Source organism: Nematostella vectensis, chromosome 12 (assembly GCF_932526225.1).
Source record: "Nematostella vectensis chromosome 12, jaNemVect1.1, whole genome shotgun sequence".
Lineage (NCBI taxonomy): Eukaryota > Metazoa > Cnidaria > Anthozoa > Actiniaria > Edwardsiidae > Nematostella > Nematostella vectensis.
The window spans coordinates 3,937,668-3,960,416 of NC_064045.1; the positions used below are offsets into that span (position 1 = coordinate 3,937,668).

Here is a 22,749-nt window from a genome sequence, read left to right on the forward strand (position 1 = left end):
GGGGCGGACTTATTCTTCCTCCGTATATTTCCTTGCATTCGAACAAATCTGCGACTCAATAAAGCTCTCCGGGTCATGAACCGAGCGCTGGACTCTATTGTTCTCTGTGACAGTTGCTATGTGGCGTCTCAAGAACGGCTTGTTATTGGTTTCGCGGGAAAAGTAAAGCTTCATATATGGTCATTTTAGCCCTATAAATCGTGTATTTTGAACGTTTTCCCGCTGTTTTCGATACAGCAGGCTCAGGTTTGACAAGATGTAAACACCACGAGCGTTTGAGTAAGTTCCCAAGGAATGTGGCGAAGAAATGCGCTAAATTGCCTGGATTCAACTGGAGACAAAGACACAGAGACTCACAAAATACGTTCTATCTGTATCAGGATATATTCGAACGAACTGAAACTTGGCAATCAAAAACTAGACACAATTTAAAAACTTTTCATCAGAGTACGCCATCGATTTATTTTTCATCGCGGAATAATCTCGAGCGGAACTTGAATTTTTATTTTTCGCAACTACTTTCTCGCATTTCAATTTTTTTGGAGCACTCTTATGAAAAGTTTTATTTTATCCTTAGGTATCATATACTGTGTTTATATTGGGTTACATTGAAATACGTTTGCTCTAGAGCGAAAATGGGCATTTTCGGGTTAATTAACAGCCTACGGCAAATAGCCGACTTCCTCGAATTTCTTTCAGATGACTAAAATGACAATTTTGTTATGAAGTTGGATAATGTATCTGTTTGTTGTAAAAGTTTCGACCATTTTTATGCAAAAGCGGCCTCATAAATGTAATTTGTAATTTAGGGTAATTTGAGCGCGTATTGCCTTTTTGCCTTTCGTAACGCTTCAATTTTAAGCCAAATGTCTGAAAAAAGGGGGGGGGGGGGTTACTACGTATTCAATCCAGGTCATTAATAGGAATTATGAAGAGGGGTGGTCCAAGCATAAAGCCGTGCGGAACCTCGGAAGTAACGAAAATAAGTGACAAAGAGTTTACCCTTCTGAAACTTGCCTTGATTATGTTTACCTTGAAACTTGCTACTGTTGTCTGTTACATAGGACTCAAATTACGATCAACCATAAATAAAATTTGCGATAAATCAAACAAATGCCGTTCAAGAACGATATTTTGATCACTCTTGAGCGGGCACAGCTTACACACAGCGGTAAATCCCAGCACGCGCGGTATTACGTAAGTCATGATGTAACATCCTATCATGATAACGTAACAAAGGTTGCTAAGGTTTCCGGCCAGATTTTCTACAGACCTCGAACTGATCGGTCGACATTTTTTCGCTCTTCAATTTTCCTAAAAAATGTCTCACAGGAACCCAGTTTACCGGGGCGGCTCGATGAAGAATTTATCCAGCAAAGACAAAGGTAGGTCACGTGAACACAAATGTCACGTGATCAAAGAGTCATGTGACAATTTGACAAAAATTTGGAAGAAGAAGAAAGATGCGACTTTTAGCAAATGGGAAAAGCGACTTAGAAAAAAGAAAACGTTTACATTTAACATCAAGACAAGGATTTGAGGGAAAAAGGCGGCCAATTTACAAGACCGACAGAAAAAGCAATATGGATTGAGTTCTCTGTCAAAAAACCGCCACTTGAAGCTGAAAGCAAGTTTTTTTTAAACTTTATTTTTATAAAATTTGCTAATTCTTGGTTTTCTTTTTCTTTAGATATCATCCTTCGGCAAAAGGTAAGTTGATGCCTTTAATTTTATTTTGATGGAAAAGGTTTCTGATGCGGGATATGTGATTCACATTAATTGGACAATTTTGGTAATGAGCTAGTGTTCTGTGCAACAAAAAAAACAATGAACGGAATCAAACGTCTCTCCATTTGGTTTTCTTTGAGTAAACAATTAGGCCTTCTTTCTTCATAAATATAAGTTAAGTTAACTAATTTTGCAATTCGCTCATTTCTTTGATAATCACATAGGCAATGTAGTCTGTGATAATTCTTCAGTGGGACATTTTAATTTTAATGGTTGTATAACATTACACATGTAGAAAACTGGGAGCTCATTACTCATTGATTACTCATATCAATGATTATTTGTATTCACTTTGATTCCAGGAGAAAAACCACAACAAGAAGCAAAGAGTTGAGGAAGTAAACAAGTATGTGACATATTGTACATAGAAAGCTTTACGAGGGGAGCCTTTGACACATTGCAGGGCCTTGTTTATGTATATACACAATATTATGTGATGGAAGAAAGGAGGGGGGTAGTATCAAGGGGACAGGAGAAGGGGCAAGAAAAGGGAGATGAGAAAGGGATGGGAGAAGGGGCAAGAAAAGGGGGTTGAGAAGGGGATGGGAGAAGGGGCAAGAAAAGGGGTTTGGGAAGGGGATGGGAGAAGGGGCGAGAAAAGAGGGTTGAGAAGGGAATGGGAGAAGGGGCAAGAAAAGGGGGTTGAGAAGGTAATGGGAGAAGGGGCGAGAAAAGGGGTTTGGGAAGGGGATGGGAGAAGGGGCGAGAAAAGGGGTTGGGGAAGGGGATGGGAGAAGGGGCAAGAAAAGAGGGTTGAGAAGGGGATGGGAGAAGGGGCGAGAAAAGGGGTTTGGGAAGGGGATGGGAGAAGGGGCGAGAAAAGGGGTTTGGGAAGGGAATGGGAGAAGAGGCAAGAAAAGGGGTTTAAGAAGGGAATGGGAGAAGGGGGAATCTATCATTCCCATGAAACAATTTTTCAGCTGTTATCCTTATAAGTTGCGTACCTTGTTTTTGTTTATCAAAAAAGGTCTATTTCTGAGAACAGAAAACTTATGGAGGAACTATTAAAAGAACAGGTGAGTGCTAAAAAAGCTTTTTGACGAGCTGCTTACTTTAGATTTTTTGGAATCCAAATAATAAGAAAAATTATTTTTGGTAATTTAGGAGGAGCGAGACAAGCTAATGGAGGACAGGGAGAAGTAAGTATATTTTGATTACTAAATTATACAAAGAAAATATAATAAAAAACTATTTAAACTCTTCTTATAACAGTACTTACAGGTACAATAGTAATGCACAGTGGTCACTAACAGTCTATTTATATGCCAACAGCTGGATGTGCTCTTATATTGCTGGTCTTACCATGTCAGAGCTGGTCAACAAGGTGAGTTAGAAGCTACCAGTGGAAATAATTCTTTATTCACACGGGCATATCCAGGATTTAACAATGGAGTCTGCAGGTATAGGTGTTCCAAGTTAAGGCCTGCCTAAAATAGGCGGCATGTAGCGTAAGGCATGAAGCGTGCGACATGACATGTTTCCAAGTTTAGCCACCAAAAGCATGAAGTGTGCGTCAAACTTTGTTTCTCAACTATCAGAGAAACATTTCTTTGTTGGTGCTACAATGTCTTCCTGGGTGGCTAAACTAGGAGACATTCAGGTGACATGTATCACTTGACATGTTACCTTGTTTAGCCAGGCTTTATCTAAGGAAATATACTTTATCTAAGAAAATACATCTTTTTGACAGTTCATATGGTACATATTCCCACCCCTTACTATTTCATTGAATCATATCACAGATCACTGGATTAAATTTTAAGCAACAAAAATATCAATTATCTTGGAAGTTTTTGAATGACTATCATCTGTTTTATTTCTTTTCAGACTGTCAAAATGTGCGATACTTGCGAGGCAGAAAGGTACAAAATTGCTATATTCTTCACTTACAGGTAGTTTAGAGTAGCCTGTATGCTACTCTAAACTAAATGATGACAACAAGTACACCTGCCAAATTTTCCGTTTCATCAGGGCAACTGATGAAGATTGAACAAGTCTGTTAAATTTAAGTAAACACATGAAAGATCTTTCTTTTGTAAATGTCTGTTCAATAACACTTATTTCTGGATTTCCTTTCAGTTCTATTGAGGATCTGCGCTTACAGAAGAAGAAAAGAGAAATAGAGCTGGTATTGAAATAATCTTATTTTATTGAGATCATATTGAGCTATCAACTATACAGTCAATGTGTTTTATTCCAGGTAGAGCAACAAGAAATCCTCAACAACCTGAAGAATACAGGAGATGACCTAGACAGGTAATAAACAAAATGATACTCCTTCTTGTACAACACTGACAAAAACCCTGGAACTTGTACCTTATTGCCTACCTTTAAACTCCAACACTGACAAAAACCCTGGAACTTGTACCTTATTGCCTACCTTTAAACTCCAACACTGACAAAAATCTTATTTGTCAAACTCAAAACTCCTGTACCCAGGATTTTTCTTCGGGGGGGGGGGGGGGGGGGGGTGCGAAATCCGAAAAAGTGGACATAATTTTTCTGGGGGGGAGGGGGGGAGTTCTCTGAACACCCCGAAAAAAACAAATAAAGGATTTTTTATGCCTTTGCAAAATTGCCACGTGATGTTTATTGTCAGATTTGGTTATATACCAGACTGATCTAGCTTATGCTTTATAATTTTGTCTACAAATAGCACGTCTATTGAGAACCAAAAGTGGACCTTCGGCCGTTGTGGGGGGGGGGGTTGCTTTCGCACCCCCTGCACCCCCCCCCCCAACCTTCAAACTCCAACATTCTTCCTCATACAACACTGACAAAAACCATGGAACTCATATATTATACCTTTATTGTCTACCTTTAGGGAAATTGCCCTGCTGCAACGTGAATTGGAAGAAGCAAAGGCAAAGCCAGCCACTGTAAGTGAAAACGATTATTGCAGGATTTCACATTTTTTGGGGCATGCCACACAAGAAGGATGAAATTACCTAAAATTGGACAAAATTTATATGTGGAAATATAGACTCATAAACTACCAGTATTAAAGATTGTAGATCACCTGCTCGATTTTGATGTTTATTCTCGAGGAAGCTTCAAAATAACAATCTACAAATGAAGTCTGATATGTGATTGACAATATTTGATCGAACATGTCTTGGTTACTCTCTTGAATTAGCCAATGTAAATGGAGACTTTGTGTGACTCGCCATTGAACGTTGGGGGGGGATAAAATGGCGGTGTAATTGGCCTACTTTATACTAATGGTTCAATTTTCATTTAGGCTGAGATTGCATGTCAGGCAAATGTAGAAATGTCAGACACACAAGTCCAAACAACTTGTGCCTCAACAAACGAATGTGAGACCCAGACAGAGGTCACAAACACCATCAAAGTCACCCAAGAGACCCAGACCGACCCACTTCCAAAGGTCAGTGCCTAGGATCATAATTACTCAGACCTTTATACAATGTTCTTACCATGTTTATGTTTCCTATTTCAGAGGCGGGGTAACCCTGTGACCCGTGCCTGGCGGCGCTTGAGGGAGAGAGCGCGTGGTCTTCGAGACCGCCTCTTTCCTGGTGCTGCAGTTCCTGCCCTGTAAGGGGCCACTGGAGGTAGCTAGCACAGCTTAAAGGATACCCCTACACATCGAAACATCTCAAGTATGTAGGGGATCAGCCTTACCATGTGATGATCTTTCCACCTTGCTTTGCTAGCTACCAGGACTGGCACACCTTTGCCAGACTGTACGTACTCCTTATACGATTTTATCAGAATGTGTATTTTTTGACAGATTGACATCGGGCCAATTGCTCTAACATCTCCAACTCCAACTCTAACAGCTCTAACATTTCCTTTTTTCTGTTTACAGGGGTTTGCCGACTTTCCTAATTGGATTATAATTATCTATTATAAGTTGATTATTAATCTTATCAAATTATTTAATTATTACTTATTATCTGGGCCTCTCTGGATACATACTAGTTTATTGCTCCAAATCTGAGAATTGTTTGACCTTATCATGACCCAAAGATTGAAGCTGACACCATTAGGCATATTTCTGGTATCAGCTTTGCAACAGATATCTGATATTTTTAGCTTTTTACCATCAGAACAATTTATGCACTAGCACACCAATAATGCCATGGCTATTGGCTGTTATACACTCACATGTTTTTACATATTTTTATAAGTCTACCGTTTAGTTGAGACCCATTCTGTGGTCACTATGGCATGTTGAGGGCCACACCCAGAGCACCTGTGCACCCCGTTCACCTAAGGGCGTCATCTGCACAGGTGTTCCTGATGAGTGGGGGTTGAGGCGGGAAAGGGTTCCGCGACACCATGTTTTCATGGGCCCACATGATTCCGAGTTGGGTGTGGCCCCTACAGATGTTGAACATTGAATTGCTTGTAGTGAGTGTATTAAAGTCAAGCTGGTATATGTAAATAGGAAAGAAAGAATGTCAAATAACAATAACCATGTGTCATGGTGTGCATCCAAGAATTGTAAATAAAAAGAGTAAATAGTATACCGTATTTGCAGTCGAACTACAGAAATACACCATAACTGTGAATACATATTGAATAAAATGACTGCATCATTGTAACAATACCTACATCCTTGTAGTTGATAATTGGGAGGAAAGATGTTAACCTAATACATCTTATTATTTTATCTTGTCCACCTGTCGCGAATGCCTACCTTCAAGGCAGTACCTAAGACAAAGAGTCCGAAATGAGGCACATCGATGGCATGGACAAGCCCGCGTCTGGTGGATCACGCGCTAGCTCGGTGACGTCGGCGAAATGCCGCGAGCTTGGGCTTCCTGTGCCTAATCTCCATAGTCGTATATAGTGTTGAAGATTTATGTTAACGCAGAAACCAAGAAATTATCCGGAACTCCCATAAAAGTTCCAAGTAAGGAGGGGCTTTCTTTGTAAGTTCACTTCCGTACCGAGTTTGTCTCGAATGTGTTGAGCCGAGAGGGTCTGGTACTAGCACTCCATGTTACCCCAAAATCTAGGCGAACACATGGGGTATGACGTCATTACACATGGAGCATGACGTCATTAGAAACCAGGATGTCTAGGGTTGGACCCAGCCTAGTCCCAGGCGGTCTTACCGGGTTTCCTGCGTTCATCCTAGTCCCAGGCGTTCTTACCGGGTTTCCTGTGTTCAGCCTAGTCCCGGGCGTTCTTACCGGGTTTCCTGTGTTGAGCCTAGTCCTAGGCGTTCTTACCGGTTTTCCTGTGTTTGGGTTTCCTGTGTATGGTAAGAGTCGGGACGTCACAGGAAACCGCTCGCCCCAGCCAAAAGGTTACCTCACGGTTTATTTCCGAGTACAGGAAACCCGGTTAGAACGCCTGGGACTAGGCTGGATTTAGACTCCTACGAGCCGCTCTTAGGGAACGCGCTTCCCTTAGGCCCCACGAGCGCCTGCTCCACAGAGCGGCAAAACGAATTAGCCAATCAGCGTTCACTTTCCAAATTCTGGAAAGTTGACGTTGGCTGTTCACGGGCTTTGGATCCACGACGGCGCTTTCAGCTGGTCTCGGGCTCTTCACTCGTCGCTTCGTTGCCGTGAACGGTTCATTTATCTCGTGTTTTACACTCTCAACATGTTTCAATGCTCTTTCTAGTTTCGCAAGGCTTTTGTAGCACTTTGTACAAATAAAAAGACTGGAATGTTCCTTTGCATAAACACTAGGATCTTCTTCCGTCGAACATTTTATCAGTTCGACTAGATCTAGAGAGCTTGTCCTAAAAACATTTACTTTACAAGCAGACACTGTCGTTAAACTGCTACAAATGAAGCATTTATAATCTGCCTCGACAGTTTTCTTTGGAGTTTCTGCCTTATATGTATTTCTGGGACATTTTATTGCAACATTTGCAAAGGAAAAATTGAAAAACTTTCCAGGGGCGGATCCAGAAGTTTAAAAAGGGGGGGGGGGGAGGGGGCGAAGCAAAAGATTCAAGAAAGGGGGGCGGACTTATTCTTCCTCCGTATATTTCCTTGCATTCGAACAAATCTGCGACGCAATAAAGCTCTCCGGGTCATGAACCGAGCGCTGGACTCTATTGTTCTCTGTGACAGTTGCTATGTGGCGTCTCGAGAACGGCTTGTGATTGGTTTCGCGGGAAAAATAAAGATTCATATATGGTCATTTTAGCCCTATAAATCGTGTATTTTGAACGTTTTCCCGCTGTTTTCGATACAGCAGGCTCAGGTTTGACAAGATGTAAACACCACGAGCGTTCGAGTAAGTTCCCGAGGAATGTGGCGAAGAAATGCGCTAAATTGCCTGGATTCAACTGGAGACAAAGACACATAGACTCACAAAATACGTTCTATCTGTAGCAGGATTTATTCGATCGAACTGAAACTTGGCAATCAAAAACTAGACATAATTTAAAAACTTTTCATCAGAGTACGCCATCGATTTATTTTTCATCGCGGAATAATCTCGAGCGGAACTTGAATTTTTATTTTTCGCAACTAATTTCTCGCATTTCATTTTTTTTTGGCGCACTCTGATGAAAAGTTTTATTCTATCCTTAGGTATCATATACTGAGTTTATATTGGGTTACATTGAAACGCGTTTGCTCTAGAGCGAAAATTGGCATTTTCGTCTTAATTAACAGCCTACGGCAAATAGCCGACTTCCTCGAATTTTTTTCAGATGACTAAAATGACAATTTTGTTATGAAATTGGATAATGTATCTGTTTTTTGTGAAAGTTTCGACCATTTTTATGCAAAAGCGGCCTCATAAATGTAATTTGTAATTTAGGGTAATTTGAGCGCGTATTTGCCTTTTTGCATTTCGTAACGCCTCAATTTTAAGCCAAATGTCTGAAAAAGGGGGGGGGGGGGGGTGGTTACTACGTATTCAATCCAGGTCATTAATAGGAATTATGAAGAGGGGTGGTCCAAGCATAAAGCCGTGCGGAACCTCGGAAGTAACGAAAATAGTGACAGAGAGTTTACCCTTCTGAAACTTGCCTTGATTATGTTTACCTTGAAACTTGCTACTGTTGTCTGTTACATAGGACTCAAATTACGATCAAACATAAATAAAATTTGCGATAAATCAAACAAATGCCGTTCAAGAACGATATTTTGATCACTCTTGAGCGGGCACAGCTTACACACAGCGGTAAATCCCAGTACGCGCGCTATTACGTAAATCATGATGAAACATTCTATCATGATAACGTAACAAAGGTTGCTAAGGTTTCCCGCCAGATTTTCTACAGACCCCGAACTGATCGGTCGACATTTTTTCGCTCTTCAATTTTCCTAAAAAATGTCTCACAGGAACCCAGTTTACCGGGGCGGCTCGATGAAGAATTTATCCAGCAAAGACAAAGGTAGGTCACGTGAACACAAGTGTCACGTGATCAAAGAGTCATGTGACAATTTGACAAAAATTTGGAAGGAGAAGAAAGATGCGACTTTTAGCAAATGGGAAAAGCGACTTAGAAAAAAGAAAACGTTTACATTTAACATCAAGACAAGGATTTGAGGGAAAAAGGCGACCAATTAACAAGATCGACATAAAAAGCAATATGGATTGAGTTCTCTGTCAAAAAACCGCCACTTGAAGCTGAAAGCAAGTTTTTTAAACTTTATTTTTATAAAATTTGCTAATTCTTGGTTTTCTTTTTCTTTAGATATCATCCTTCGGCAAAAGGTAAGTTGATGCCCTTAATTTTATTTTGATGGAAAAGGTGTCTGATGCGGGATATATGATTCACATTAATTGGACAATTTTGGTAATGAGCTAGTGTTCTGTGAAACAAAAAAAAACAATGAACGGAATCAAACGTCTCTCCATTTGGTTTTCTTTTAGTAAACAATTAGGCCTTCTTTCTTCATAAATATAAGCTTATTGTTATGATATTTTTTTCAGACCGAAGAACTTGATGTTGCAATGCAAGAGATGAAAAGCCTAGAGAAGCTGGTCAAAACTCAAAAGGTATTAAACAAGCTGTCCGAATTAGGTTGATTTGAAAGAACACTAATTTTGCAATTCGCTCATTTCTTTGATAATCACAGAGGCAATGTAGTCTGTGATAATTCTTCAGTGGGACATTTTAATTTTAATGGTTGTATAACATTACACATGTAGAAAACTGGGAGCTCATTACTCATTGATTACTCATATCAATGATTATTTGTATTCACTTTGATTCCAGGAGGAAAACCACGACAAGAAGCAAAGAATTGAGGAAGTAAACAAGTATGTGACATATTGTACATAGAAAGCTTTACGAGGGGAGCCTTTGGCACATTGCGGGGCCTTGTTTATGTATATACACAATATTATGTGATAGAAGAAAGGAGGGGGGGGATAGTATCAAGGGGACAGGAGAAGGGGCGAGAAAACAGGTTGAGAAGGGGATGGGAGAAGGGGCAAGAAAAGGGGTTTGGGAAGGGGATGGGAGAAGGGGCAAGAAAAGGGGGTTGGGAAGGGGATGGGAGAAGGGGCGAGAAAAGGGGTTTGGGAAGGGAATGGGAGAAGGGGCAAGAAAAGGGGGTTGAGAAGGGGATTGGATAAGGGGCAAGAAAAGGGGGTTGAGAAGGGGATGGGAAAAGGGGCAAGAAAAGGTGGTTGAGAAGGGGATGGGAGAAGGGGCAAGAAAAGGGGTTTGGGAAGGGGATGGGAGAAGGGGCGAGAAAAGGGGGTTGAGAAGGGAATGGGAGAAGGGGCAAGAAAAAGGGGGTTGAGAAGGGAATGGGAGAAGGGGCAAGAAAAGGGGTTTGGGAAGGGGATGGGAGAAGGGGCGAGAAAAGGGGTTTGGGAAGGGGATGGGAGAAGGGGCAAGAAAAGAGGGTTGAGAAGGGAATGGGAGAAGGGGCGAGAAAAGGGGTTTGGGAAGGGGATGGGAAAAGAGGCGAGAAAAGGGGTTTGGGAAGGGAATGGGAGAAGAGGCAAGAAAAGGGGTTTAAGAAGGGAATGGGAGAAGGGGGAATCTATCATTCCCATGAAACAATTTTTCAGCTGTTATCCTTATAAGTTGCGTACCTTGTTTTTGTTTATCAAAAAAGGTCTATTTCTGAGAACAGAAAACTTATGGAGGAACTATTAAAAGAACAGGTGAGTGCTAAAAAAAGTTTATTTGACGAGCTACTTACTTTGGATTTTTTGGAATCCAAATAATAAGAAAAATTGTTTTTGGTAATTTAGGAGGAGCGAGACAAGCTAATGGAGGACAGGGAGAAGTAAGTATATTTTAATTACTAAATTATACAAAGAAAATATAATAAAAAACTATTTAAACTCTTCTTATAACAGTACTTACAGGTACAATAGTGATGCACAGGGGTCACTAACAGTCTATTTATATGCCAACAGCTGGATGTGCTCTTATATTGCTGGTCTTACCATGTCAGAGCTGGTCAACAAGGTGAGTTAGAAGGTACTGGAGGAAATAATTCTTTATTCACATGGGCATATCCAGGATTTAACAATGGAGTCTGTAGGTATAGGTGTTCCAAGTTAAGGCCTGCCTAAAATAGGCGGCATGTAGCGTGTGCTATGAAGCATGCGACATGGCATGTTTCCAAGTTTAGCCACCAAAAGCATGAAGTGTGCGTCAAATTTTGTTTCTCAACTATCAGAGAAACATTTCTTTGTTGGTGCTACAATGTCTTCCTGGGTGACTAAACTAGGAGACATTCAGGTGACATGTATCACTTGACATGTCACCTTGTTTAGCCAGGCTTTATCTAAGGAAATATACTTTATCTAAGAAAATACATCTTTTTGACAGTTCATATAGTACATATTCCCACCCCATACTATTTCATTGAATCATATCACAGATCACTGTATTAAATTTTAAGCAACAAAAATATCAATTATCTTGGAAGTTTTTGAATGACTATCATCTGTTTTATTTCTTTTCAGACTTTCAAAATGTGCGATACTTGCGAGGCAGAAAGGTACAAAATTGCTATATTCTTCACTTACAGGTAGTTTAGAGTAGCCTGTATGCTAGTTTAGAGCAATCAATGTAAACTAAATGATGACAACAATTACACCTGCCAAATTTTCCGTTTCATCAGGGCAACTGATGAAGATTGAACAAGTCTGTTAAATTTAAGTAAACACATGAAAGATCTTTCTTTTGTAAATGTCTGTTCAATAACACTTATTTCTGGATTTCCTTTCAGTTCTATTGAGGATCTGCACTTACAGAAGAAGAAAAGAGAAATAGAGCTGGTATTGAAATAATCTTATTTTATTGAGATCATATTGAGCTATCAACTATACAGTCAATGTGTTTTATTCCAGGTGGAGCAACAAGAAATCCTCAACAACCTGAAGAATACAGGAGATGACCTAGACAGGTAATAAACAAAATGATACTCCTTCTTGTACAACACTGACAAAAACCCTGGAACTTATATCTTATTTGTCAAACTCAAAACTCCTGTACCCAGGATTTTTCTTCGGGGGGGGGGGGGGGGGGGGTGCGAAATCCGAAAAAGTGGACCTAATTTTTCTAGGGGGGGGGGGAGTTCTCTGAACACCCCGAAAAAAACAAATAAAGGATTTTTTATGCCTTTGCAGTATTGCCACGGGATGTTTATTGTCAGATTTGGTTATATACCAGACTGATCTAGCTTATGCTTTATAATTTTGTCTACAAATAGCACGTCTATTGAGAACCGAAAGTGGACCTTCGGCCGTTGTGGGGGGGGGGGGGGGTTGCTTTCGCACCCCCTGCACCCCCCAACCTTCAAACTCCAACATTCTTCCTCATACAACACTGACAAAAACCATGGAACTCATATATTATACCTTTATTGTCTACCTTTAGGGAAATTGCCCTGCTGCAACGTGAATTGGAAGAAGCAAAGGCAAAGCCAGCCACTGTAAGTGAAAAGGAATATTGCAGGATTTCACATTTTTTGGGGCATGCCACACAAGATAGGATGAAATTACCTAAAATTGGACAAAATTTACATGTGGAAATATAGACTCATAAACTACCAGTATTAAGGAATGTAGATCACCTGCTCGACTGTTTTTTATTCTCGAGGAAGCTTCAAAATAACAATCTACAAATGAAGTCTGATATGTGATTGACAATATTTGATTGAACATCTCTTGGTTACTCTCTTGAATTAGCCAATGTAAATGGAGACTTTGTGTGACTCACCATTGAACGTTGGGGGGGGGGGGGATAAAATGGCGGTGTAATTTGCCTACTTTATACTAATGGTTCAATTTTCATTTAGGCTGAAATTGCATGTCAGGCAAATGTAGAAATGTCAGACACACAAGTCCAAACAACTTGTGCCTCAACAAACGAATGTGAGACCCAGACAGAGGTCACAAACACCATCAAAGTCACCCAAGAGACCCAGACCGACCCACTTCCAAAGGTCAGTGCCTAGGATCATAATTACTCAGACCTTGATACAATGTTCTTACCATGTTTATGTTTCCTATTTCAGAGGCGGGGTAACCCTGTGACCCGTGCCTGGCGGCGCTTGAGGGAGAGAGCGCGTGGTCTTCGAGACCGCCTCTTTCCTGGTGCTGCAGTTCCTGCCCTGTAAGGGGCCACTGGAGGTAGCTAGCACAGCTTAAAGGATACCCCTACACATCGAAACATCTCAAGTATGTAGGGGATCAGGCTTACCATGTGATGATCTTTCCACCTTGCTGTGCTAGCTACCAGGACTGGCACACCTTTGCCAGACTGTAAGTACTGCTGTTGAGATTTTATCAGAATGTGTCTTTTTATGACAGATTGACATCGGGCCAATTGCTCTAACATCTCCAACTCCAACTCTAACATCTCCAACTCCAACTCTAACATCTCCAACTCCAACTCTAACATCTCCAACTCCAACTCTAACATCTCCAACTCCAACTCTAACATCTAACATCTCCAACTCCAACTCTAACATCTCCAACTCCAACTCTAACATCTCCAACTCCAACTCTAACATCTCCAACTCCAACTCTAACAGCTCTAACATTTCCTTTTTTCTGTTTACAGGGGTTGGCTGACTTTCCTAATTGGATTATAATTATCTATTGTAAGTCGATTATTAATCTTATCAAATTATTTAATTATTACTTATTATCTGGGCCTCTCCGGATACATACTAGTTTATTGCTCCAAATCTGAGAATTGTTTGACCTTATCATGACCCAAAGATTGAAGCTGACACCATTAGGCATATTTCTGGTATCAGCTTTGCAACAGATATCTGATATTTTTAGCTTTTTACCATCAGAACAATTTATGCACTAGCACACCAATAATGCCATGGCTATTGGCTGTTATACATTCACATGTTTTTACATATTTTTATAAGTCTACCGTTTAGTTGAGACCCATTCTGTGGTCACTATGGCATGTTGAGGGCCACACCCAGAGCACCTGTGCACCCCGTTCACCTAAGGGCGTCATCTGCACAGGTGTTCCTGATGAGTGGGGGTTGAGGCGGGAAAGGGTTCCGCGACACCATGTTTTCATGGGCCCCCATGATTTCGAGTTGGGTGTGGCCCCTACAGATGTTGAACATTGAATTGCTTGTAGTGAGTGTATTAAAGTCAAGCTGGTATATGTAAATAGGAAAGAAAGAATGTCAAATAACAATAACCATAGCTAGTGTCATGGTGTGCATCCAAGAATTGTAAATAAAAAGAGTAAATAGTATACCGTATTTGCAGTCGAACTACAGAAATACACCATAACTGTGAATACATATTGAATAAAATGACTGCATCATTGTAACAATACCTACATCCTTGTAGTTGATAATTGGGAGGAAAGATGTTAACCTAATACATCTTATTATTTTATCTTGTCCACCTGTCGCGAATGCCTACCTCCAAGGCAGTACCTAAGACAAAGAGTCCGAAATGAGGCACATCGATGGCATGGACAAGCCCGCGTCTGGTGGATCACGCGCTAGCTCGGTGACGTCGGCGAAATGCCGCGAGCTTGGGCTTCCTGTGCCTAATCTCCATAGTCGTATATAGTGTTGAAGATTTATGTTAACGCAGAAACCAAGAAATTATCCGGAACTCCCATAAAAGTTCCAAGTAAGGAGGGGCTTTCTTTGTAAGTTCACCTCCGTACCGAGTTCGTCTCGAATATGTTGAGCCGAGAGGGTCTAGTACTAGCACTCCATGTTACCCCAACATCTAAGCGAACACATGGAGTATGACGTCATTACACAATGGAGCATGACGTCATTAGAAACCAGGATGTCTTGGATTGGACCCAGCCTAGTCCCAGGCGGTCTTACCGGGTTTCCTGCGTTCATCCCAGTTCCAGGCGTTCTTACCGGGTTTCCTGTGTTCAGCCTAGTCCCGGGCGTTCTTACCGGGTTTCCTGTGTTCAGCCTAGTCCTAGGCGTTCTTACCGGGTTTCCTGTGTTGAGCCTAGTCCTAGGCGTTCTTACCGGGTTTCCTGTGTTTGGGTTTCCTGTGTATGGTAAGAGTTGGGACGTCACAGGAAACCGCTCGCCCCAGCCAAAAGGTTACCTCACGGTTTATTTCCGAGTACAGGAAACCCGGTTAGAACGCCTGGGACTAGGCTGGATTTAGACTCATACGAGCCGCTCTTAGGGAACGCGCTTCCCTTAGGCCCCACGAGCGCCTGCTCCACAGAGCGGCAAAACGAATTAGCCAATCAGCGTTCACTTTCCAAATTCTGGAAAGTTGACGTTGGCTGTTCACGGGCTTTGGATCCACGACGGCGCTTTCAGCGGGTCTCGGGCTCTTCACTCGTCGCTTCGTTGCCGTGAACGGTTCATTTATCTCGTGTTTTACACTCTCAACATGTTTCAATGCTCTTTCTAGTTTCGCAAGGCTTTTGTAGCACTTTGTACAAATAAAAAGACTGTAATGTTCCTTTCCATAAACACTGGGATCTTCTTCCGTCGAACATTTTATCAGTTCGACTAGATCTAGAGAGCTTTTCCTAAAAACATTTACTTTACCAGCAGACACTGTCGTTAAACTGCTACAAATGAAGCATTTATAATCTGCCTCGACAGTTTTCTTTGGAGTTTCTGCCTTATATGTATTTCTTAAACATTTTATTGCAACATTTGCAAAGGAAAAATTGAAAAACTTTCCAGGGGCGGATCCAGAAGTTTAAAAAGGGGGGGGGGGGGCGAAGCAAGAGTTTCAAAAAAGGGGGGCGGACTTATTCTTCCTCCGTATATTTCCTTGCATTCGAACAAATCTGCGAGGCAATAAAGCTCTTCGGGTCATGAACCGAGCGCTGGACTCTATTGTTCTCTGTGACAGTTGCTATGTGGCGTCTCAAGAACGGCTTGTGATTGGTTTCGCGGGAAAAATGAAGATTCATATATGGTCATTTTAGCCCTATAAATCGTGTATTTTGAACGTTTTCCCGCTGTTTTCGATACAGCAGGCTCAGGTTTGACAAGATGTAAACACCACGAGCGTTCGAGTAAGTTCCCGAGGAATGTGGCCAAGAAATGCGCTAAATTGCCTGGATTCAACTGGAGACAAAGACACATAGACTCACAAAATACATCCTATCTGTATCACGATTTATTCGATCGAACTGAAACTTGGCAATCAAAAACTAGACATAATTTAAAAACTTTTCATCAGAGTACGCCATCGATTTATTTTTCATCGCGGAATAATCTCGAGCGGAACTTGAATTTTTATTTTTCGCAACTAATTTCTCGCATTTCATTTTTTTTTGGCGCACTCTGATGAAAAGTTTTATTCTATCCTTAGGTATCATATACTGAGTTTATATTGGGTTACATTGAAACGCGTTTGCTCTAGAGCGAAAATTGGCATTTTCGGCTTAATTAACAGCCTACGGCAAATAGCCGACTTCCTCGAATTTTTTCAGATGACTAAAATGACAATTTTGTTATGAAGTTGGATAATGTATCTGTTTGTTGTGAAAGTTTCGACCATTTTTATGCAAAAGCGGCCTCATAAATGTAATTTGTAATTTAGGGTAATTTGAGCGCGTATTTGCCTTTTTGCCTTTCGTAACGCCTCAATTTTAAGCCAAATGTCTGAAAAAAAAGGGGGGGGGGCGGTTACTACGTATTCAATCCAGGTCATTAATAGGAATTATGAAGAGGGGTGGTCCAAGCATAAAGCAGTGCGGAACCTCGGAAGTAACGAAAATAGTGACAGAGAGTTTACCCTTCTGAAACTTGCCTTGATTATGTTTACCTTGAAACTTGCTACTGTTGTCTGTTACATAGGACTCAAATTACGATCAAACATGAATAAAATTTGCGATAAATCAAACAAATGCCGTTCAAGAACGATATTTTGATCACTCTTGAGCGGGCACAGCTTACACACAGCGGTAAATCCCAGTACGCGCGCTATTACGTAAATCATGATGAAACATTCTATCATGATAACGTAACAAAGGTTGCTAAGGTTTCCCGCCAGATTTTCTACAGACCCCGAACTGATCGGTCGACATTTTTTCGCTCTTCAATTTTCCTAAAAAATGTCTCACAGGAACCCAGTTTACCGGGGCGGCTCGATGAAGAATTTATCCAGCAAAGACAAAGGTAGGTCACGTGAACATAAGTGTCACGTGATCAAAGAGTAATGTGATAATATGACAAAAAATTTGGAAGGAGAAGAAAGATGCGACTTTTAGCAAATGGGAAAAGCGACTTAGAAAAAAGAAAACGTTTACATTTAACATCAAGACAAGGATTTGAGGGAAAAAGGCGGCCAATTTACAAGACCGACAGAAAAAGCAATATGGACTGAGTTCTCTGTCAAAAAACCGCCACTTGAATCTGAAAGCAAGTTTTTTTTAAACTTTATTTTTATAAAATTTGCTAATTCTTGGTTTTCTTTTTCTTTAGATATCATCCTTCGGCAAAAGGTAAGTTGATGCCCTTAATTTTATTTTGATGGAAAAGGTTTCTGATGCGGGATATGTGATTCACATTAATTGGACAATTTTGGTAATGAGCTAGTGTTCTGTGAAACAAAAAAAACAATGAACGGAATCAAACGTCTCGCCATTTGGTTTTCTTTGAGTAAACAATTAGGCCTTCTTTCTTCATAAATATAAGTTAAGCTTATTGTTATGATATTTTTTTCAGACCGAAGAACTTGATGTTGCAATGCAAGAGATGAAAAGGCTAGAGAAGCTGGTCAAAACTGAAAAGGTATTAAACAAGCTGTCCGAATTAGGTTGATTTGAAAGAACACTAATTTTGCAATTCGCTCATTTCTTTGATAATCACATAGGCAATGTAGTCTGTGATAATTCTTCAGTGGGACATTTTAATTTTAATGGTTGTATAACATTACACATGTAGAAAACTGGGAGCTCATTACTCATTGATTACTCATATCAATGATTATTTGTATTCACTTTGATTCCAGGAGAAAAACCACAACAAGAAGCAAAGAGTTGAGGAAGTAAACAAGTATGTGACATATTGTACATAGAAAGCTTTACGAGGGGAGCCTTTGACACATTGCAGGGCCTTGTTTATGTATATACACAATATTATGTGATGGAAGAAAGGGGGGGGGGGTAGTATCAAGGGGACAGGAGAAGGGGCAAGAAAAGGGGGTTAAGAAGGGGATGGGAGAAGGGGCAAGAAAAGGGGGTTAAGAAGGGGATGGGAGAAGGGGCAAGAAAAGGGGGTTGAGAAGGGGATGGGAGAAGGGGCAAGAAAAGGGGTTTAAGAAGGGAATGGGAGAAGGGGGAATGTATCATTCTCATAAAACAATTATTCAGCTGTTATCCTTATAAGTTGCGTACCTTGTTTTTGTTTATCAAAAAAGGTCTATTTCTGAGAACAGAAAACTTATGGAGGAACTATTAAAAGAACAGGTGAGTGCTAAAAAAAGTTTATTTGACGAGCTACTTACTTTAGATTTTTTGGAATCCAAATAATAAGAAAAATTGTTTTTGGTAATTTAGGAGGAGCGAGACAAGCTAATGGAGGACAGGGAGAAGTAAGTATATTTTAATTACTAAATCATACAAAGAAAATATAATAAAAAAAACTATTTAAACTCTTCTTATAACAGTACTTACAGGTACAATAGTGATACACAGGGGTCACTAACAGTCTTTTTATATGCCAACAGCTGGATGTGCTCTTATATTGCTGGTCTTACCATGTCAGAGCTGGTCAACAAGGTGAGTTAGAAGCTACCAGTGGAAATAATTCTTTATTCACATGGGCATATCCAGGATTTAACAATGGAGTCTGTAGGTATAGGTGTTCCAAGTTAAGGCCTGCCTAAAATAGGCGGCATGTAGCGTGTGGTATGAAGCATGCGACATGACATGTTTCCAAGTTTAGACACCAAAAGCATGAAGTGTGCGTCAAATTTTGTTTCTCAACTATCAGAGAAACATTTCTTTGTTGGTGCTACAATGTCTTCCTGGGTGGCTAAACTAGGAGACATTCAGGTGACATGTATCACTTGACATGTTACCTTGTTTAGCCAGGCTTTATCTAAGGAAATATACTTTATCTAAGAAAATACATCTTTTTGACAGTTCATATGGTACATATTCCCACCCCATACTATTACATTGAATCATATCACAGATCACTGGATTAAATTTTAAGCAACAAAAATATCAATTATCTTGGAAGTTTTTGAATGACTATCATCTGTTTTATTTCTTTTCAGACTGTCAAAATGTGCGATACTTGCGAGGCAGAAAGGTACAAAATTGCTATATTCTTCACTTACAGGTAGTTTAGAGTAGCCTGTATGCTAGTTTAGAGCAATCAATGTAAAATAAATGATGACAACAAGTACACCTACCAAATTTTCCGTTTCATCAGGGCAACTGATGAAGATTGAAGTCTGTTAAATTTAAGTAAACACATGAAAGATCTTTCTTTTGTAAATGTCTGTTCAATAACACTTATTTCTGGATTTCCTTTCAGTTCTATTGAGGATCTGCGCTTACAGAAGAAGAAAAGAGAAATAGAGCTGGTATTGAAATAATCTTATTTTATTGAGATCATATTGAGCTATCAACTATACAGTCAATGTGTTTTATTCCAGGTGGAGCAACAAGAAATCCTCAAGAACCTAAAGAATACAGGAGATGACCTAGACAGGTAATAAACAAAATGATACTCCTTCTTGTACAACACTGACAAAAACCCTGGAACTTGTACCTTATCGCCTACCTTTAAACTCCAACACTGACAAAAACCCTGGAACTAATATCTTATTTGTCAAACTCAAAACTCCTGTACCCAAGATTTTTCTTCGGGGGGGGGGGGGAGGTGGGGGTGCGAAATCCGAAAAAGTGGACCTAATTTTTCAGGGGGGGGGGGGGTGAAAGTTCTCTGAACACCCCGAAAAAAAACAAATAAAGGATTTTTATGCCTTTGCAGTATTGCCACGGGATGTTTATTGTCGGATTTGGTTATATACCAGACTGATCTAGCTTATGCTTTATAATTTTGTCTACAAATAGCACGTCTATTGAGAACCAAAAGTGGACCTTCAGCCGTTGTGTGTGGGGGGGGGGGGGGTTGCTCCAACATTCTTCCTCATACAACACTGACAAAAACCATGGAACTCATATATTATACCTTTATTGTCTACCTTTAGGGAAATTGCCCTGCTGCAACGTGAATTGGAAGAAGCAAAGGCAAAGCCAGCCACTGTAAGTGAAAACGATTATTGCAGGATTTCACATTTTTGGGGGCATGCCACACAAGATAGGATGAAATTACCTAAAATTGGACAAAATTTATATGTGGAAATATAGACTCATAAACTACCAGTATTAAAGAATGTAGATCACCTGCTCGACTATTGTTTATTCTCGAAGCTTCAAAATAACAATATACAAATGAAGTCTGATATGTGATTGACAATATTTGATTGAACATCTCTTGGTTACTCTCTTGAATTAGCCAATGTAAATGGAGACTTTGTGTGACTCGCCATTGAACGTTGGGGGGGGGGATAAAATGGTGGTGTAATTGGCCTACTTTTTATACTAATGGTTCAATTTTCATTTAGGCTGAGATTGCATGTCAGGCAAATGTAGAAATGTCAGACACACAAGTCCAAACAACTTGTGCCTCAACAAACGAATCTGAGACCCAGACAGAGGTCACAAACACCATCAAAGTCACCCAAGAGACCCAGACCGACCCACTTCCAAAGGTCAGTGCCTAGGATCATAATTACTCAGACCTTGATACAATGTTCTTACCATGTTTATGTTTCCTATTTCAGAGGCAGGGTAACCCTGTGACCCGTGCCTGGCGGCGCTTCAGGGAGAGAGTGCGTGGCCTTCGAGACCGCCTCTTTCCTGGTGCTGCAGTTCCTGCCCTGTAAGGGGCCACTGGAGGTAGCTAGCACAGCTTAAAGGATACCCCTACACATCAAAACATCTCAAGTATGTAGGGGATCAGCCTTACCATGTGATGATGTTTCCACCTTGCTGTGCTAGCTACCAGGACTGGCACACCTTTGCAAGACTGTACGTACTCCTGTTGCGATTTTATCAGAATTTGCATTTTTATGACAGATTGACATCGGGCCAATAGCTCTAACATTTCCTTTTTTCTGTCTTCAGGGGTTTGCCGACTTTCCTAATTGGATTATAATTATCTATTATAAGTCGATTATTAATCTTATCAAATTATTTAATTATTACTTATTATCTGGGCCTCTCCGGATACATACTAGTTTATTGCTCCAAATCTGAGAATTGTTTGACCTTATCATGACCCAAAGATTAAAGCTGACACCATTAGGCATAGTTCTGGTATCAGCTTTGCAACAGATATCTGATATTTTTAGCTTTTTACCATCACAACAATTTATGCACTAGCACACCAATAATGCCATGGCTATTGGCTGTTATACACTCACATGTTTTTACATATTTTTATATGTCTACCATTTAGTTGAGACCCATTCTGTGGTCACTATGGCATGTTGAGGGCCACACCCAGAGCACCTGTGCACCCCGTTCACCTAAGGGCGTCATCTGCACAGGTGTTCCTGATGAGTGGGGGTTGAGGCGGGAAAGGGTTCCGCGACACCATGTTTTCATGGGCCCCCATGATTCCGAGTTGGGTGTGGCCCCTACAGATGTTGAACATTGAATTGCTTGTAGTGAGTGTATTAAAGTCAAGCTGGTATATGTAAATAGGAAAGAAAGAATGTCAAATAACAATAACCATGTGTCATGGTGTGCATCCAAGAATTGTAAATAAAAAGAGTAAATAGTATACCGTATTTGCAGTCGAACTACAGAAATACACCATAACTGTGAATACATATTGAATAAAATGACTGCATCATTGTAACAATACCTACATCCTTGTAGTTGATAATTGGGAGGAAAGATGTTAACCTAATACATCTTATTATTTTATCTTGTCCACCTGTCGCGAATGCCTACCTCCAAGACAGTACCTGAGACAAAGAGTCCGAAATGAGGCACATCGATGGCATGGACAAGCCCGCGTCTGGTGGATCACTAGCTCGGTGACGTCGGCGAAATGCCGCGAGCTTGGGCTTCCTGTGCCTAATCTCCATAGTCGTATATAGTGTTGAAGATTTATGTTAACGCAGAAACCAAGAAATTATCCGGAACTCCCATAAAAGTTCCAAGTAAGGAGGGGCTTTCTTTGTAAGTTCACTTCCGTACCGAGTTCGTCTCGAATGTGTTGAGCCGAGAGGGTCTGGTACTAGCACTCCATGTTACCCCAAAATCTAGGCGAACACATGGAGCATGACGTCATTACACATGGAGCATGACGTCATGAGAAACCAGGATGTCTAGGATTGGACCCAGCCTAGTCCCAGGCGGTCTTACCGGGTTTCCTGCGTTCATCCTAGTCCCAGGCGTTCTTACCGGGCTTCCTGTGTTCAGCCTAGTCCCGGGCGTTCTTACCGGGTTTCCTGTGTTGAGCCTAGTCCTAGGCGTTCTTACCGGTTTTCCTGTGTTTGGGTTTCCTGTGTATGGTA

The 22,749-nt window shown here is 40.7% G+C and overlaps 2 protein-coding genes across 5 annotated transcripts; both read left to right on the forward strand.

Moving 5' to 3' along the window:
- The first annotated feature begins 1,257 nt into the window (after positions 1–1,257).
- Positions 1,258–14,523, forward strand: LOC5516940. 2 transcript variants are annotated; one of them, XM_048720225.1, is made up of 14 exons: positions 8,632–9,127; positions 9,431–9,450; positions 9,670–9,735; positions 9,956–9,999; positions 10,809–10,857; positions 10,948–10,982; positions 11,116–11,167; positions 11,671–11,705; positions 11,937–11,985; positions 12,058–12,113; positions 12,587–12,641; positions 13,008–13,154; positions 13,227–13,473; positions 13,775–14,523. In XM_048720225.1, the coding sequence occupies exons 1-13, from the start codon at positions 9,064–9,066 to the stop codon at positions 13,326–13,328; spliced, it is 774 nt and encodes a 257-aa protein (XP_048576182.1). In that variant the 5' UTR covers positions 8,632–9,063; the 3' UTR covers positions 13,329–13,473; positions 13,775–14,523. The 2 variants fall into 2 exon arrangements, with proteins under 2 accessions (XP_048576183.1, XP_048576182.1); XM_048720226.1 differs by lacking the exons at positions 8,632–9,127; positions 9,431–9,450; positions 9,670–9,735; ... (4 more) ...; positions 11,671–11,705; positions 11,937–11,985 and adding exons at positions 1,258–1,385; positions 1,691–1,710; positions 2,091–2,134; ... (3 more) ...; positions 3,616–3,650; positions 3,868–3,916.
- A 2,484-nt stretch (positions 14,524–17,007) lies between these two features.
- LOC125556725 lies at positions 17,008–22,090 on the forward strand. Of its 3 annotated transcripts, XM_048720221.1 has the most exons (14): positions 17,017–17,318; positions 17,625–17,644; positions 17,868–17,933; positions 18,154–18,197; positions 18,562–18,610; positions 18,701–18,735; positions 18,871–18,922; positions 19,426–19,460; positions 19,689–19,737; positions 19,810–19,865; positions 20,368–20,422; positions 20,785–20,931; positions 21,004–21,250; positions 21,347–22,090. In XM_048720221.1, exons 1-13 carry the CDS (start codon positions 17,255–17,257, stop codon positions 21,103–21,105), a joined length of 774 nt encoding a protein of 257 aa, XP_048576178.1. In that variant the 5' UTR covers positions 17,017–17,254; the 3' UTR covers positions 21,106–21,250; positions 21,347–22,090. The 3 variants fall into 3 exon arrangements, with proteins under 3 accessions (XP_048576179.1, XP_048576180.1, XP_048576178.1); XM_048720222.1 differs by lacking the exon at positions 17,868–17,933 and having other exon boundaries at positions 17,008–17,318; XM_048720223.1 differs by lacking the exon at positions 17,625–17,644 and having other exon boundaries at positions 17,012–17,318.
- The last annotated feature ends 659 nt before the right edge of the window (positions 22,091–22,749 follow it).